Source organism: Pelodiscus sinensis, chromosome 23 (genome assembly GCF_052426305.1).
Source record: "Pelodiscus sinensis isolate ZL-2025 chromosome 23, ASM5242630v1, whole genome shotgun sequence".
Lineage (NCBI taxonomy): Eukaryota > Metazoa > Chordata > Testudines > Trionychidae > Pelodiscus > Pelodiscus sinensis.
In genome coordinates, this window is record NC_143074.1 from 11,444,225 (window position 1) to 11,461,779 (window position 17,555).

At 49.9% G+C, this 17,555-nt stretch overlaps 1 protein-coding gene across 5 annotated transcripts in view; it reads right to left on the bottom strand.

The window, feature by feature from the left end:
* Window positions 1-8,642: 8,642 nt before the first annotated feature.
* SLC27A4 (solute carrier family 27 member 4) overlaps window positions 8,643-17,555 on the bottom strand; it is a 28,090-nt gene continuing 19,177 nt past the window's right edge. For 4 of the 5 annotated variants that reach the window (XM_075905879.2, XM_075905882.2, XM_075905881.2 and 1 more), the window contains exons 11-13: window positions 15,904-16,068; window positions 14,926-15,072; window positions 8,643-14,540 (exon numbers count right to left, since the gene is read on the bottom strand). In XM_075905879.2, the coding sequence (XP_075761994.2) occupies window positions 14,383-14,540; window positions 14,926-15,072; window positions 15,904-16,068 (470 nt within the window). In that variant the 3' untranslated portion in view covers window positions 8,643-14,382. The remainder of the gene's footprint in view (window positions 14,541-14,925; window positions 15,073-15,903; window positions 16,069-17,555) is intronic. The other variant, XR_012897246.2, reaches the window with a different exon arrangement.

The following is a 17,555-nucleotide window of genomic DNA, read 5'->3' on the forward strand; positions in this document are numbered from 1 at the left end:
GATGTACTCACTGACTACTTCAAATATTATAGATTGATTTTAATGGTCATTGTGTGTTTTGAGACATGGCATAGCCTCATCTTAGACCAAACTGGTGAAATCTGAACTGTCCGTGTCTCTTAAATTTGCTAGGGGAAAATTACCTTTCCAAATAAATTGATCTCAATCTGTTTATAGAGTGCTGTAAATAGACATGATCCTCAATGAACAGTTGAGTAGGACAAGGTCCCCTGCCTTGAACTTACATAATTCAGAAGCACCAATTCACCGAGTCACAGGTCAAGCTGAGGAATAAGCATCTGCCATACCATGAATTGTTTAATCAGAACTCAGCTTTGCTCAAAAATGTACAGGCAAAATCTTCTGTTCAGTAACCAAGGTACATCTTCCATTAATTTAACTGAGATTGCACAAGATAATAACTCACCCACAAAAGCCCCATTAGCATTCATAGCCATGTAAGTGTTATTGTAGTAGTACTACTCCAGGCTGATGTTATTCTGTTTGTAACAGGAAACAGTCCATGCATGCCTTGCTACAATCTCACTGCTCATTCCAGTTCCCCACCCACAGATTCAACACACCAAACAAAAGATAAGGTCGCAAATACGTTCTCAGCTGGAAAATTTAATCATGTAATAAAAAAGGATTTTGATTCTTTCCTGTGACAGGGTTGGGGTTTTGTGTTTTTGTTGTTGTTGTGTGTTGTTTTGTTTTTTGGTTTGTTTCTTCTCTTTTCTCTGGAGCGTGGAAGGGAAAGGGCCCCTCCTCTTGATGACAGGGTATACAAGAGAACAGTTTGGGTTTGTTGTGGCATTTTACAGGGAAATTAAGTATATAAATAAGGGATTTACAGTGAGGCCTAGTGCCAGGAGGAAGCATTTTAACAGCAAGCTTTGTAATGAGGATTCAATTATTTGTCCACAAAGCATCAGGGAATCCACAAACAGCTGTTTGCATCCCTCCACACAGCAAGTCAAACTTCAAGGCAAACAATAGATGGGAAAACTGGAGCCATCTCTGTAGCACTGACAATGGGTTTCCTTACTCTGGCCTTTGTTTGATTTCCCAGTCAGTTTTGAACTCCCTCTGCATCAGAGAAAGGAGAGGGGGTTTTGGGGTGGGGGAGCAGTGAGTGGGGAGGGGGAGGGTCAGTGGGAGTTAAAGCCTTTTGCAGCCTTTCTCTCCCATTCATGTGGTAATTGGGTGTCAAGCAGAGATCAGTAAGATGGAGGCCGGCCTCTGTGCCCGGGTTAAACTGCAGCAAAAAGAAAGCAGGAGCTGAACCGATGGAGCACTGAATGTCATTACAGCTCACAGGAAGCTGCCTGCCTCCCCCAGGAGGCACTTCTGTTCCGGCTGGGGTGTTGTGCTGTGGGGAGTGCAATGCTTTTTAATTCACGGGATTGCTGAAAGCAGCTAAACAAAGCCAGAGGGCATTAAACAATACCGCACCCCCGTCTCTACCTTCAATAGGGGGCTCTAAACAGGCATTTAACCTTCAGAATAGCTGAAAGTGATACTCAAAGCTGAGAACACAGCTAACTCTCTGCTGCTTAGCCCCTTGTTATTGCTGAGCAGGAGGCCACTTGGATGGCTAGGGGTTACTGCACAGGGGAAAGCCGCTCCTCCAGCCTTGACTTCCTGGTCCCTTTGGCAGGATGGTGAGTGTGAATGGCCCTTTACTATAACCTGCGTCTGCCATGCAGGGGGCAGGATCCCTAGCCTGCACACACCAAAGGCATGACAAGGGTGGGGGAGGTTATCACTCTGGGTTTGGTTTCCTCAGGGCTTCAGCCCCTCAGAACCAAGGCCAGGGACAGACTGACATACTGCAAGGAGAGAGCCATGGCAGGAGCGCAGGGTTCCACTTCACAGGTTTTCAGATCCTGGGAGCACCATGCCCCTGGCCACAGCCTGGGTTGGGGTAACCTCTCTCTGCTTCTGACAAAGTCATCTCCTCTCTGAATGCTGCCAACGCAGCCCTGACAGAGTTGAATTATCCCTGTACTCTTTATGGGCTTGATCCCATACTGTAAATCAATGGGATTAGGACCAAGTCCCAAAGGGAATCATCTGTCTTTGAAACGATCCAGACTGAGTCAAATGTGCAGTATTAAAAAAAAAAAATCTGTCCCTAGTCTTCCTGAGTAGGGCCATTATGTGTTTGTTGACCAGCGGGATTGCCTCCTTTGGCTATGAGCAATCCTTTTGATTTAAATCAGAAGGCACCGAGCCCTAGCTGCATCTCTCTGCAGAACCCACAGAGACAATGGGCTTTATCGCGGAGTAAGGATTGTGCAGAATTTTGTGGGCCACCTTTCTCCCTCTTACTAAAAGCATTGATCAAAAACACAAGGCAGAGAATCTCGCTGGCCTAAATCCTAATTATACTGGAAGTACTCAGTGGAATCACATATTTATAGTTCTAAGGAATGCATCAAAATACAGGCTATTCTTGTAGCCCTGCACGCTCCCTTCTGTACTTTTCAAACACCTAAAGGCAGCAATAGTCTGCACGGTGCATTACACAAGCACATGCATTTCATTGTGTAAAAAGACTAAGGATGTTAAAATGCAGATAATCAGCTAATCAAGTAGTCGATGGAATTTCCATTGACTACTTGATTAGTTGATGGGGGAGGGGGGAGCACTCGGTTTAAATGTAGTAGGAGCTGGCCTGCTGCCTTTTTAAGTTTTTCCAGTTACAGACTAACTTGGCTACTCCCTGAAGCTTTTCACCACAGCAGTCCCCGCTCGCTCCACCCCAGGAGCTAACCCCACTGCGGCTCTGTCTTTTAAATGTAGTAAGAGTTACCTGATTCTTACACATTTAAAAGGCAGAGGTGCAGCGCTTGGAACTGGGTGCAAGCCGGGACAGCTGATTCCTGGCTCACATCCGGTCCCCCGCTGCAACTCTGCCTCTCCTGCCTCCCCTGCACCGGCTCTGCTCCTCCCTTGCTGCCTCTGTTAACAGTTACTGAGCATCTCACAGGATTGGGTCCTTCATCTATGTTGTACTCTTCCCCAGCACTCTTTGCAATCCAAATATGGCTGCACCACACTAGTGCATGGCAGCCAGACAGTAAAATTAGCAGGAAACAGAAGTTAAAACTATTATTACTACTGTACTACTTTAATAATATTTTCACTGTCCAAGTTGAGAGGGGCGCAAAAAGCAATCAACATAAATGGTGAAATGTAAATTAGCTTGGTAAATCTCTTCTAGTTTTCACAAACTAAGGAATTAATATGCAGCCACATTGATCCTAGAATATTAGAGACAAGATGGGTGAGGTCATATTTTTTATTGGACCAATTTGTGGATGAGAGAAGAAGGAAAGCTTGTCTCTTACCAACGGAAGTTGGTCCAATAAAAGATACGACCGCACCAGCCTTGTCTCTCTTGCAGATTTTGTGGGGCACCCTGCCTTCCAGGGCTGAGGACAGCCTTTGTAGGGCCTGGGGGAGGAGCGGGATACCATCTGTGCCCCCAGAAGGGGCAGGGCTCAAGTGGCAATTTAAAGAACCGGTGGCTCTTGCTGTAGGAGTGACAGCAGCCAGGAGCCTCAGGCTGCTTTAAATCACCGGGCCCTGGGGCAGCTGCCCCTTTCTCATCAGCAGCCCTGCTGCCTTCACTGGAACTATGTCATCTACATATTTAGGCACTGATTCCGCAAAGCATTCGGGCACTTATTCAATAACCAGTTTGCTTAAGTGCTTTGCAGAATCAGGAACTTAAAAAAGACATCATGGGCCTGATTTAAAATCCACTGAAGTCAGTGAGTTTGCATCAAGTTCCATTACACCAACTGCAGCAACACACCAACCCTTCTCAAGCGCAAAAATAGCCCAAGTTGCACGTGATCTAATTTGGGCCTCTAGATTTACTATAGGAAAAAATAAAGTGCTCCACTAGTCTATATTAATGGCTCCAAACCGCTCAGTAACACTAGCACAAACTACAGTAGTGTGCCCATTACAGGAGACAGGTGGTGAGGGAGACAGACGAGGCCAGATTTTCAAATGTGCAGCACCTCCAGTAAGAGCCTGGGATTGAACAGAGTTCAGTTTTCACACTGGTACCTGACTCAGGTTTAAAACCCACCACTCTGCAGTCTTTTGAAAAACTCATCACTTATTTAAGCACTAGAGGGAAGACTGCTTTGAGACTCAGACCCTGGAGAATGTGGGTGTGTCTAGACTGGCAAGATTTTGCGCAAAAGCATTGCTTTTGTGCAAAAACTTGCCACTTGTCTACACTGGCCGCGAGTATTTGTGCAAGAACACTGACTTTGTACTGTACAAAATCAGTGGTTCTTGTGCAAATACTCCGATGCTCCTGCTCAGGGATAAGCACATGCAAGAAGGCCAGTGTAGACAGCCAAGTTAATTTCTTGCGCAAGAAAGCCCGATGGCTAAAATGGCCATTGGAGCTTTCTTGCGCAAGAGAGCGTCTACTCTGGCACTGATGCTTTTGCGCAAAAGCAAATCTTTTGCGCAAAGGCACATGCCAGTGTAGACGCTCTCTTGCGCAAATACTTTAAACGGAAAAACGAAATACTTCCGTTAAAAGTATGCGCAAATTCATGCCTGTCTAGACACAGCCTGTATGTATAAGATTAGACTGGCATCTTTCAGAACCAAGGGCTGCTGATTGCTTTTTTTTTTTTTCTCGGCATGCACTTGGCCATGGTGCTTCCCCTTTGTTAAACAGTTTCCCAATACAAGAGCACTCTGCTTGCGGCTCCAAAGCGCCCATCCAAAGAGCTTCCCAGCGGCTGCAATCACTCTCAACGTCACAGCTTCCACAAAACAATTGCAGCCACATGGGAAGCGCAGCCAAGCTCTCCACAGCAGCAGAGCTCCTCATGCTCTGGATGGATCTCAGTTCTCCAGCCATGCATTGGCACCCACAGCACAAGCTGGTTTTCCTTTTGATTCGTTAAACACGATCCCCAGCAGGATCTCTGAGACAACAGTCCCAAGACATCCTGACTTGGTCGCATGCAAGAAAAGCACATCACTTCTCTCAAGGGAAAATGTTCCCATCGCCTCCTGCATTCATTACAAATGTGCACATCTGGGTGCTATAGTCTATTCATATCAAGAGTAATTGCGCCCTTCAGGTCTTATTTTATGCCATTGACTTCAACTGAGCCATGATTTCACCTGTTATTTTCAGAGAGGGCCTCAGGAGACCCAGTCTGGAATGAGATCCGTTTACAGCTGGAGGTCTGAATCAAACCAGGACTCCGGCTCAATGGTGCTGAAATCTTGCAGGCTCATAGCACCAGATTTCAGCCCCCTGTGGCAGACAGGGATCAAAGGGGATTTCTGCCATCTGGGAGCTGGAAAGAGCATCAGACCTCACAAGATTTCTACCCTCTTGGGTGGCAACTGAGTTTGCCCTTTCACTATCCAGATTGTATCTGTTTTGTACAGAAGGCATCAGACTCTGGGGTTATTCAACTGGCACCTTTCACCATCCATCACCCTCCACATCAGGCTCTAGAGGAGTCTGTCTCTTGTAGATTTGTAATTGCACTGTACAACACACAGTTAGTTCTGTGACTGGTGACCTAGGGAAGTGACTGCACCACAGCCTCAGGCTCTGAGGTAACAAAGGTGAGAACAGAGGGTTCCCTCACCGCTTAGACCTCACCTCTCTCAGGCTGAGGGTGAAGCAGGAGCATGGGCAGCTTACTTACATCCATCCAGCCTGGTACATGCTTGCCTCACTCCCGTGCTTTTAGAAATGCCACTTGCTGGTCCTGCTGACACAAAAGCCCCTCAGGGAGTGTTTGACCATCTGACTTTTATAAACAGCCCAGAGGTTGGCATTCCAATACCACCACCATCGGCATGGGAAATAGGGTGCAGTGGCACTCCCTCCCCCCCCCCCCCGATTTTGCTCCCCATTCTAGATGGCCTGAGCCCTGGGATCTTGCTGCTGCAGGGTCCCAGCTGCCAGCTCTGCTGCCTCTAGGGGTCTCAGCCACCACTGCAGGCCCAGGGCCCCGACTGTTGGTCCTGTATGTAGCCACCCCCAGCTGTGGCCCCAGCCTGGATGGTGAGGGGTGCAGACAGGGCAAGGCAGGGCGAAGGAGTCAGCTCATCACCCTTCACTCTAAAAATTGTTCTAGCACCACTGATCACATCAGGCATGGGCCTAGGCTTGTGTCAGGCCACCATGGTAAAGGAGGTATGTGGTGGAGGGGGCACCAAATAGAGATGGTGTCTTGGAGATCTCCTGACCTTTGGGCCAGCTAGCTCTCCCTCACAACTTTTATCCTCCTTCCCTCTGGAGCAGAGCAGCACGTCAGCTTGAAGCTCTGAGCCAGGCCTGGTGCCTGCATCCCTCTGATCTGTTGCCAAGGGTGAAGGGGGATAACTCAGCAGAGCACACACCAACCAGTACTGCAGGCCCTTGTAGGGGCTGGTGCTGTGATAGCTGTGCCCAGCACACCCTCCACTGGCAGCTGCAGGAGCTGCACTTTGCTCATTCTTCTCAGTGGCCGCAGCCCAAGGAGAAGCCCAGGTTGAAAGGCCCTCAGGGGACCTAGTCTCCGCCTGCATCCTGCTGCGGGACAATGGCCTGCCTGGAACCTACTACAGCAGCAGTTGCCAGGGAAATGGAAGCTTACCAGGGACAAAAAGCCTCCCTTTGGGGTGCAAAATCCAGGTAATTCTGCCAGCCTCAACTGCTGCCACCACAGAGTGGTGGAGCCAGGCTAGGCCTTGGGGAGCTCATTGGCAAACATGGGATTGGGCAGAGTTGCCCCCTGGCCAGTTTTTCCACCAGCCTGATGCTTCCTTTCATTTGCCAGAGGAAATTGTGTCACATGCTGGAAGGTGGGGGCAGGTTCACTTGTGAGCCACATGCCCTGTGTAAGCTGAGCAGAGCCCTCATAACTACCATGCAATATGCACAGCCCATAACCGGGAGGTGGGAAAGCGGCCAATGACCCCCTGGATCCTACTCAACGCACTAGGACTTCGGCCTGTCAGAACCATACAGTGCCAAGAACCATCCACTGGGACAAACGCACAGTGTGCAAATAGGGAGGGGCAGGGAGCAAGGTGGCAGAGGCTGGGTTTGCTGGTGGGGGCTTCCATCTCTCAAGGGCTGTTTCCTCATTTTGGGGGGGGAGGGGAAGGGTACTCTGGCCAGTTTTTTGTGTTGTTCAGGTGGCAATTCTAGCATGAGGACTTCCTCCACAGAGCCCCTTTTGGTTGTCTCTAGGCCAGGGCTGAGCAATAAAAAGGTGGCAATTCACCAGGATTAGCCCCTCGTGGGTTGCTACTGCTATATTTATTTGCATCTCTGCAGGTACAGGTGACTACAGCTCCCATTGGCCGGGAACGACAATCCACGGCCAATGGAAACTGTGCTTCCTAGTAACTGTAGAGATACAGGCAAATATGGAGGTGTGGAGGCCCGCCAGGGGCTAACTCTGGCAGACTGGATCCGGCCCCGTGGGACGGTACTCGCCCACCTCTGCTCTAGGCTATGGCAGCCCAACAGAACCTGCACTACCCTCACCCAGAGAGGAAGTGTTGGTGGAGCTGGCCAGGAAGATCCAGTCACCCACCAAAGGCTTCCCCAAAGGAGCAGAGCCTGCCTCTGTAAATGGGGTTTGGAACAGCAAGAGTAATCAACAGTCCTACAATAAAGCACATGCTGGAAGGAAAATATCTTGACATGAGACCAGATTCAGTTTTGTGGGGCTTGATGAAAAACCCTAAACAACAAAACAGCACAGAGGTGATTGGAAAGTGACAAGGGAAAACAAAAGGGGATTGTGAGGGGTTGGTTTTTTATAGAAACCAGATTTTCTCTAGATTCTAGAGCCATTATTATGGGTGGGGCTTTTAGAACTGCTCATACTGAATAACTGCTGAGCACTTCCCATAATCAATCCATTTTCAGTTGTTTAACCAGTGGGCCTGAAATTTGCCATTATAGATGCCTGCTTCAGGATCAATTATTAATTATTGCTATTTTGGAAAACTTCAGCCAAAACAGTTCAGACATTTCCAAGAACAAGGCTAGGGTGAAAAATATGTTGTTTTGCCCATGTTAAAAGATGCTGATAACTTTTTCTTTGAGAAGCTGTAGTGTCATCAAGCCTACCAGGGACTTGAAATTTGGGGTAGGGAAGGGAAATATCAGCAAACTGCAGTTTTCTAGCCTAATGAAATGCCTACCCAAACCTGGCTAAGTGCTACACCATTGTACATACTTAGTGGAGAGGTCATTGATTTTAGCAGCTAAATTCCTCTGAAGATTCCACACTTCCATGATCCAGCAGGATACTGCTAAGTTCATTTTTCAGATGGAGAAACTGAGGCAGAGCAAGGGGCAGTGACTTGCCCAAGGTCTCTCTCAGTGAATTACCAGCAGTGCTTAGGTATAGAAGCAATGGCCCTCAAGTACCAAGACCCTAATCTAACCCTCAGACCCTTCCTTCTCTCTTATCTGAAACAGTTCTAATATTATCAGAGGGCAGCTAGGGGTTACTTTTCTATTTGCAGAAGGCAGGGGTAAATCTTAGTGATTGTGAATGTGAATGTTGATATGAGCTTTCAGTTTAGATTTCCAGGACTGTAGACAGAACATGAGACATACCAGCCTAAAATCCAGCTGCAAGAGAATTTGAAATCCTCCATTCGTGGCCACAATGATCCCATGATTTTATTTCACATCAGGACTTATTAGCCCTTAGGTGCAACACAGGGAAACAGACAGCATCAGAGGAGGACATGAAAGCAAAGTCTCCTCTCACTCCTCCTCCTTTCCAGGCTGATGGTGGAGATAGCCTGGAAGGTTACCACCGTCCAGCACTGCCCCACCATGCCCCAAAACCTGCCTGAGTGCCATTATTTCAACATCGTCAGCACAGGGAAAATGAACACATTTGGGTGCTGGATGGACTCGTCTGGACATGTGAGGGAGGAGGACAAGACAAGGCTACAGAGAAACATTCCAGTGTGGTGAGACGTGGGAAGGGCTGAATCGCAGAGCAGAGAAGCAAGCCCAGTGCTGAGAACAGAAACGCTCCTGGCAGCACATGCATTGAACAGCTTCTGTCAGGGACCTGCTCCCTTGAAAGCAATGGTGAGGGGCTGACCTGGGCTTCCGCTCTGACGGGCAGCCTATCATATGTTCCCTTCCCAGCAGGGCATGGTCAGCCCCACAGGCGGCCCCCATGTAACAACTGGTCACATGGGGAACTGGTGTTGTGCTGGCTGAAGCTTTGTTCTGCACCAGCGGTGGGCAATAGTTTCAGAAGGAGGGCCATTTCACACATTTTTAAGTGGCCCCAGGCCACCCCAGAAGGGGCAGGGTCTCAGGCAGAAGTAGAGTTGCCAGGTGTCCAGTATTGACCCAGACAGTCTGGTATTTTCACCTCCTGTCTGGTAAAAAAATTTCAGAAAGTCCCGGACACCTAAAATGTCCGGTATTTTCTGATTTTTCCCAGCCACTAGGTGAAAATCCTGGGTGTTTACTGGGTTCTGCAGTGGAGCTGTGCAGCCCCGGAGCAGGGAGACAAGATGGCGGACAGTCACCAGCAAGCTGTTAGGGCTAAAAAGCCTCAAAAGCATTTTTTAAAGGGGCCGTGCTTTTTTTTTTTTTTAATGGAACTCTCGGGGTCTTTTTTTCCCCTCAACTTTTTCTGCCCCCCCCCAACAGATTTTGGGGGGGTTCAGTATTTTTGGTTAAACCCTAGGCAAAGGGGCAAGGCTAGGGCACTTCTCAGGCTCCCCTGCCCCAGACCCTGATTGGCCTGGGGGCAGGGGAAGCACGTGAAGTCTTTGCCACCGGCTCCCTCCTCCCCCCAGGCACCTAGAGAGAACTGCCAGCTGCGTGGAGACTTTCCATGCTCCCCCTGACCGCAGGCCAATCCGGGCCTGTGCATGGGGGAAATGCATGAAGTCTTCTCCCCCCTCCCCAACCACGCTGTAAGGGGCACACAGAGCCTAGAGAGAACCACCTCCTGGTCTTGATTGGCCATGGGGCAGGGGAGCAGCAGTGCGGCCGCAGCCCAGATCCAGGCTACACAGGCTCTCTTGACCACCCCTACCCTACACTGAAGTAGGGTTGCTGGGTGTCCAGTATTCAACCAGACAGTCTGGTTTTTGGACCTTCTGTCCAGTAAAAAAATTCAGAAAATATCAGACATGTGCAACGTCCGGCGTTTTCTGGTTTTCCAGCTGGTCGCCCGCGGAAGCCTGGCGGGGGAAGTGGCTGGGAGGCAGGGCGCTGGGAGCCTCTGGTTGAGTCTGACGTAGGAGTGACGCCTTGGGGAGGAGGAGAAGCCCTGGCCGTACTCCTGAGCGCTATTCAAGCGCATTGTGGAGCCGTAGCCGGACTCGCTCATGCTTCGCCGGGACCATGCACAGGACAGGCAGCGCCCTGGGATCTGCATGTGCTTGGGTCAGTCCCGCTGCCCACCGGCCGATTCTCTCCTCCTCCTCCCCCCAGCCAGCCCTGCTCCCCCCAACATCTCCTCCCCCGATTGCCCCCAACCAGCCCTGCTTCCTGCCAGCTGCCCCCCCATCTCCCCCCGCCAGCCCCGCTGCCCCCGACCCCCTCTCACCAGTCCTGCTTTCCGTCCACTTCCTCCCCCCCCCCCGCCCAGCCAGCCCCACTCCCCTCCCGGCCTGTTTCCCCCTCCCCCAATTAAGCTATCTGGTAACCCTACACTGAAGCCCTCCCACTGATGTGCATGGGCATCACATGTGACAGGGGCATAGGCAGGCCGCTGCCAAGCCCTTTCCCACCAGCTATTTTGTTCATCTTCACAATAAGCTCCTTCCCAGCCAGACCAGGTCTGATGCCACAGAGGGGTAGGGCCCATTTTTAAAGCACTGCAAAGCACTCCACTTCCATGGCCCTCCTCAGCAGAACATCCAAAGGAGCCCATCTGTACAAGAAGGGCTCCTTTAGCACTGCAGTGTCATCAAGGTTGGGGCTTGGGAAGAAAACTCGATCTTCCTTTGCTATCCTCCACCAGGGCAGCGGCACAGCCCAGGCACTAAGGTGGGAGCACAGATTTTCTGCCTGTTTCCACCTAGTGAGGAGTGGGGAAGAGGACACACGGCTGGGGGGGGTTTCTTGGGCTTTACTCAAAGGCTGTGTCTAGACTGGCCAGTTTTTCCGGAAAATCAGCCGCTTTTCCGGAAAAACTTGCCAGCTGTCGTCTACACTGGTCGCTTGAATTTCTGCAAAAGCACTGACTTCCTACTGTAAGAAATCAGTGCTTCTTGTGGAAATACTATGCTGCTGCCGCCATCTGGGCAAAAGTCCCTTTTGCGCAAAACTTTTGTGCAAAAGGGCCAGTGTAGACAGCTCAGATTTGTTTGCCATTTTCGTGATCAGGGCTTTTTTGCAGAAATCGGGGCTTTTTTGCGGAAAAGCGTCAGTGCCGATCTAAACGCTCTGTTCCGAAAATGTTTTTAATGGAAAAGTTTTCAGTTAAAAGCATTTCCGGAAAATCATGCCAGTCTAGACGTAGCCAAACAGAATGAAGCCACCAGACTGGGATGGCTCCCCCACTGCTGCTCTACAGATGAGCCTATTTGTAGATCTGCCCTGGCCAGCCCTCACACTGCACTGGCTGGGACAACAGCTACCCTAGCCTGGAGAGCACTACAGCAGGGACAAGCTGATTATTTTGGCAGGGTCAGTGACCCAGTATTTCCCTTAAAACCAGGGCGGGGAACCTGAGACCCAGGGCTGGATTCAGCCCCTGAGGCTCAGGGCTCCCCTCCTCCCAGCACTGGGGAGCCCCCACTGGTGCTACAGCCCCCCTACCATTTCCCTGTGGGACTGGAGCACACAAAATCTATTAGCCTAGCTCCCCCCCCCAGCCTCTGGTATGCAAGGAGCATGTGGGGAGCCTCTTGCCGCTTCTCAGTCAGAGGCCAAATCAGAGTTTGTTTGCGCTTCTCACCTGCGTTCAGCCCCCACCTGATTTCTCTGTGGGTCAATGGCCCACGACCCAAAACAGGTTCCCTGCCCCTGCCTTGAAACCATGCACTTCAAATGCAGAGCGCTGACTCAGTGGCCCCGGGAAGAAAGGTGCCACCCCCCCAACCTGTTAGCTAGTCTTTGGCACCCCGGGTGTTTTCCTGGACTTACTAATGGGAACGTTAAAAAGAGCCGTATCCACAGTTAACTTAGGCTCTCTAGCTCAAGTCCCCTTACTGCACAAGCACAAAAGCCTCTGACCCATTTCTGCAGGAGTGCTAAGCCCAGGCTAGTTAACTGGGGAAGGGAGGCGGGGAAGGAGTAAGAGCCAAGGCTTTGCTCTAACTCAGGCTGAAGCCCACTTTGCAACAAGGACACACAAAAAGAATCACTCCAGGGCTGGTAGCCTCCAGTGGTTTCCCACAGTGGCCCCTGCAGGGTATGCATGTTCTCCCACAGCTGACAGAGGGAAAGCATCTCAGGACACAAGAACCATATGCCAGTATTCCCTCATTTTTTCCAATCCACCTGCAGAATAAATTGGTATGTGTGCCAAGGCATGTGCGGATGTGCACCACTAGTAGAAACACATGCAGCTGACTCGGTGGCATTTGAGACAATGAGTACACACTGGGAACTTTGTCTTGGGGATATGCCCAAATTTAGCTGCCAACGACAGACCCTAGGATTTTACCACAGAAGTGACTATGTTATCAAACACCTGTCTTCTTCTGCAGCATGGTCTCACCCATTAGTTGGTCTGGTGGTGGCAGCACTGTCTGCAAATCTGGCCTTCCTCATGCTACAGTAGCTCATACCAGAAACTGGGGTTTTTGGAGCAGAGAATCCCAAGTTCTAGTTTGGCCAGGGGGAACACTGGCTGACAGGGGAGCCAGCCACAGTAGTATGTGAGCAAGATTCAGGTCCCTTCCCTCAAACACGGGTGTCAAGAGTGCAAACAGCCATTTGGCAGCCTGGCTCTTCTGGTCCAGCCCCAGGTAAGAACCATCTCCCCCTCCCCAAGGACATTTCTGAAAAGAAGAGGGAAAATTATCCTCTGGTCAGATTAAATAGCCCAACAAGAGGGAAACCCCAAATCACTCATGTGCAGGTTAGTTGTGAGGGCAGACTAGATGGGGGGGGGGGATGAACATCCACAAATATAAATGAATAAAGCAGATGCCTACCCTAGCGTGCTGACAGACAGACATACAGAAACACTGTAATCCTGCTACGGTGTAAACACAACACATGCTTTTCCCTGAATAGATCTTTCCTGCTTTCATCCAGCTTCACTGTGGAATCACCTAGGATCAGATCCAGCTGAGGACGCTGCACTTTGAGCATGGGCCCATGGATTTTCTGGCAAGCACTGGCTCCAACTAGGCTTGCAGGTGCACAACACCTCAGAAAGAAAATAAAAGCCACGAGATTAATGGCATGGTCTTTACAACCATGAGGCATGTGACAAACAGCCAGGCTGGCAGGTGCCATGACACCAGATCAGCAGCATTGCACACCCGGAGCGTAAGTCCAGCTGAGAGCAGCTCCAAGAAGGTGCAATTCCACAAGGTCACAGCTCCAGTCTGTTCCTGGGACAGGTAGGTCTGGGAACTGACTGCCTGTGGATTTTGTGCCCTAACTTCTGGAAGGAAAAAAAAAAAAAAAAAAAATCAGGCTCAGCTGAAAGAGGATGTCCCTGTGAGAGAAAGAGAGAGGATATTCTAGCAGTAGGATGTCCCTGCCACCCAGTGCAAAAGCCTGGGGCAGATTAAAAAAATACAATAAATTAAGACCAAAAAAAGTACGGTTATGAAAATAGAGAAATTGTTCCCTGGAAAGAATGAGGCATGGCAGAGACACCTTCCTTCCTCTGAACCCCACAACACCCCACTGCCTCATACTCTGCCCCCCCAATAAACTGCAAAGACAGCAATATTTTGCCCCTGCCTCATGGTCCCTAGCTGGCTGAGTGCCGGGTGTAAAATTCATCTCAGCCTGGCTGCTTTGGGGGAACACCAGCCTCCTTGAGGACATGTGAGAGATACAACTGCCTTTTTGGGCTCTGCAATATCAGAAGAACATCAAGAGAGAAATAAACTAAGTCAGGGAAAGAGAGGCCTGAGGAAGGTGGGCTCTCCAATCTGTCATCCTGGCCTGGCAAAGGTCCCACCTCCCCAGCCATAGATGAATGCTCACTGCACTGGCACCCACCCTTGTATGAAACAGAAAATAAAGCTGTCATGATTCTATACTTTGGTATGTAACCTCCCCCTCCACCTGCCCAACACACCCATCTGTGTCTGTAAAACTCATTCAATCCCTCGTGTGCTCATCGTGTCATCCTTCCCAATGCTCCTGACACAGCAGAGGGATTTGAGAGGCGACTTGCAGAGCCTCGGCCGCTACAGCTTCTGTTGTCCTGACTGGATCCTCCTGAAGGCCTCCACGTCCAATGGGAGGTAGCAGCCTTGCCTGGAGTCCAGGAAGTACAGCCTGTCCTTCACCACGGTGGGGTCAAATCCCTCCCTGCGCAGCTCCATCTTCTGGAACTTGTAGGTGCCTGTGGTGGAAGCAGCAAGGGGTTAGGGACAGCAGTGGGGAAGGAAGGCGGCCTGTGGACATCATGGCAGCTCCCTACGACTCCACTCCACCTTCTCGATAGGGGCCTCCTCTTTAGAAATCAAGCCTGCTACTAGCAACACCCACAAGGAGGGAATTAGCCCATCCAGCCCCTTATAAGATCCTGCCCATAGATGACGGAGATGGGACCAGAAGACATGGCCCTTGTGAGCAGAATTCTAAGGCTGTGTTGCACCTTTGGGCAACTCACCTAATGTCTCTCAGTGAATCGCCCCTATTCCAGCCAGGAAGAGAGGATAACACTCCTGGCTGTTTGTCCATTAAAAAGGAAAGCAAGCTGGGCCCTCCAGCCGGGGCGGGCTCACCTGTCTTGTGGACTTCTGGCAGCACTCGCAGGAAGACGGGCCGGGCGTACAAGGGCAGGGCCTTCTTCAGCTCATTGGCAAAGCTCTCCAGGTTGCAGGAATTCTTGGAGTCAGCAATGGCTGCCATCCCCGCTTTCCCCTCGGTGCCTGGAACAGGACCGAAGGGGACACTCAGTCACTCACATGCCACCTCCCCCAGTCCGGGAGCAGCTTCAGCAAGCTAGATGCTCCATTAAATAATGCATCAGACATACAGTCTGTCCTTCAGCACCCCCCCCCTCCCACACACACACTTCAGTCCACAACAACGACCCCCTTGCCAGCATCTGCCTGTGGTTTGAATACACCTCCAGGGACCGAGTCTCTCGACACTGCATCCCCATCATCGGGCATGGTTTTGGCCAGATGTCATTGCCCTACAAGCCAAGGCACACCAGTGATGCCCAGTGGCCACCAATGTTCCTGCTAAGTTTTGCCCACTCATGTGCAGAACAAATTTTGTTGTGTGCCCCAAGGCATATGCAGATGTGCCCCACCAGTAGAAACAAATGCTGCAGGCTGTGAGCACTCTGCTCATCAACTGGGCAGCCCCTGAATCTCTCCTGGGTGGCCATCCAAGAGCTCATTTTACAGGGAACACTAGTGCCACCTCATCCCATTAGAGGTGCCTCTGACTGAGTTAACTCCCAAGATCAGTGACTGTGGGTTGACTCTGCCCTGCACCTCGTGTCATCATTTGCACCCAGGCAAATCAGAACAACTGGAAACTCTCACTTATAGCATGGCCTAGAGATGGGAAGTTCTGTGCCCCAATCCTGACCTTTCCTCCTCCTTCTCACATGCAGCAGGATTAACAACATGACTCCCAGGATGGAGGCCAGGGTTCAGGCACCATGTGCCAAAAGGATGAAAGCCCGTCACCCCTGCACCCAGGGCAAAGGAAGACTGGCAAGGGCTGCTCCCCTCAGCCTCGGTTACCTGGCACCTCCACCCCGTAGACGACGACGTCTGTCAGATGGAGGATGCGGCTCAGAGTCCCCTCCACCTCTGTCGTGGAGACGTTCTCGCCCTTCCAACGGAAGGTGTCCCCAGTGCGGTCCCGGAAGTACATGTAGCCGTATTCGTCCATCACCAGCACATCTCCTGGGGGAGCCAGAGGAAGTCAGAAGAGCGTAAAGGTTCCCAGGGTCGGCATTACTAGGACGCTGCTCTTCTAGAGCGCCCTCTACCCCAGTGCTCTCCAAGCACTTCCTGAACATACGCCTCATTATCCCCCACCTCGAGGTAGGTCCCGAGTGTTCGCTCCATTCAACAGCTAGGGACCTGACCTGCTATCAGGAGTTGTGAGCTGGGAATAGAACCCAGGAGAACTGGCTCTGGGGCTGCACAGAGCAGCGGAAGGAATCATGCTGGTCACTGCAGTGACAGCCTGCGCTTAACAATACATCAAGATTCTGTCACTTGGACAAGTCACCAAGGGAACCACCTAGGAGAAATGGGGGAGGAGGGGCAGTAGCTCTTTTAAAGTTTGAACCCCTGGATTTCATACTTGAAGTCTGCTTAAAGCTGCATGCCCTGGCTCCAGAGGCAGTTCTTAACTGCAACAGAGTTTGAGCTGCTTGCAGCTTTGTCTTGGGGATGGAGAGTTTGTTGTAAAAAGAGAGAGGCATGTGATTAAGAATAACAAAAGACTGGGCATTCAAGTAACTGAAGGGTTGTTAGATCATCATGAAAACATTGCCATGTACTTAAAATATGGGGGGGGAGGAAGAGTAGCAATGAGTGTTGTGCTGCTGGGATTTGCATTTCAACCAGTACTTTTCAATTTATAAATGTTCTTGAAAAGGTGCAAACAATGAGATGGCAAAATTTGCAGATACTACAAAATTACTCAAAACAGGTAAGTTCAAAGCTGAACTGCAAAGACTCACAAAAGGATCTCACAGAACTGGATGATTGGGCAATACAAGGGCAGATGGAATTCAGTGTTGATAAATGCAAAGTAATGCATGTGGAAAAGTATAATCCCAACTATACATACAAAAATGATGGGGTATAAAATAGCTGTTACCACTCAAGAAAGATCTTGGAATCATTGTGGATAGTTCCCTGAAAACATCTGCTCAATGTGCAGAAGCAGTCTAAAAACTAAAAAATAACAGAATATTGGGAATCATTCGGAAAGGAATAGATAAGACAGAAAATATATTGCCTCTATATAAAGTCATGGAATGCCCACATCTTGAATAATGTATGCAGATTTGGTCACCCCATCTAAGAAAGATATACTGGATTTGGAAAATGTACAGAAAGGGCAACAGAAATGATTTGGGGTAGGGAACAGCTTCCATATGATTAACAAGGCTGGGACTTTTCAGCTTGGTAAGGGATGGGGGATATGTTAGAGGCCTAGAAAATCATGAGTGGTGTGGAAAAATAGAATAAGGAAATGTTATTTCCTCCTTCACTATAACAACACAAGAAGCTGACCCAGTTAAATTTATAGGCAGCAGATTTAAAAAAAAAAATTCTTCCCCGTCAACCTGTGGAATTCTTTGCCAGGAGATGGTAAAAGGCCCAAACTATAACAGAGTTCCAATAAACAGAAAATAAGTTCAAGGAGGATAGGT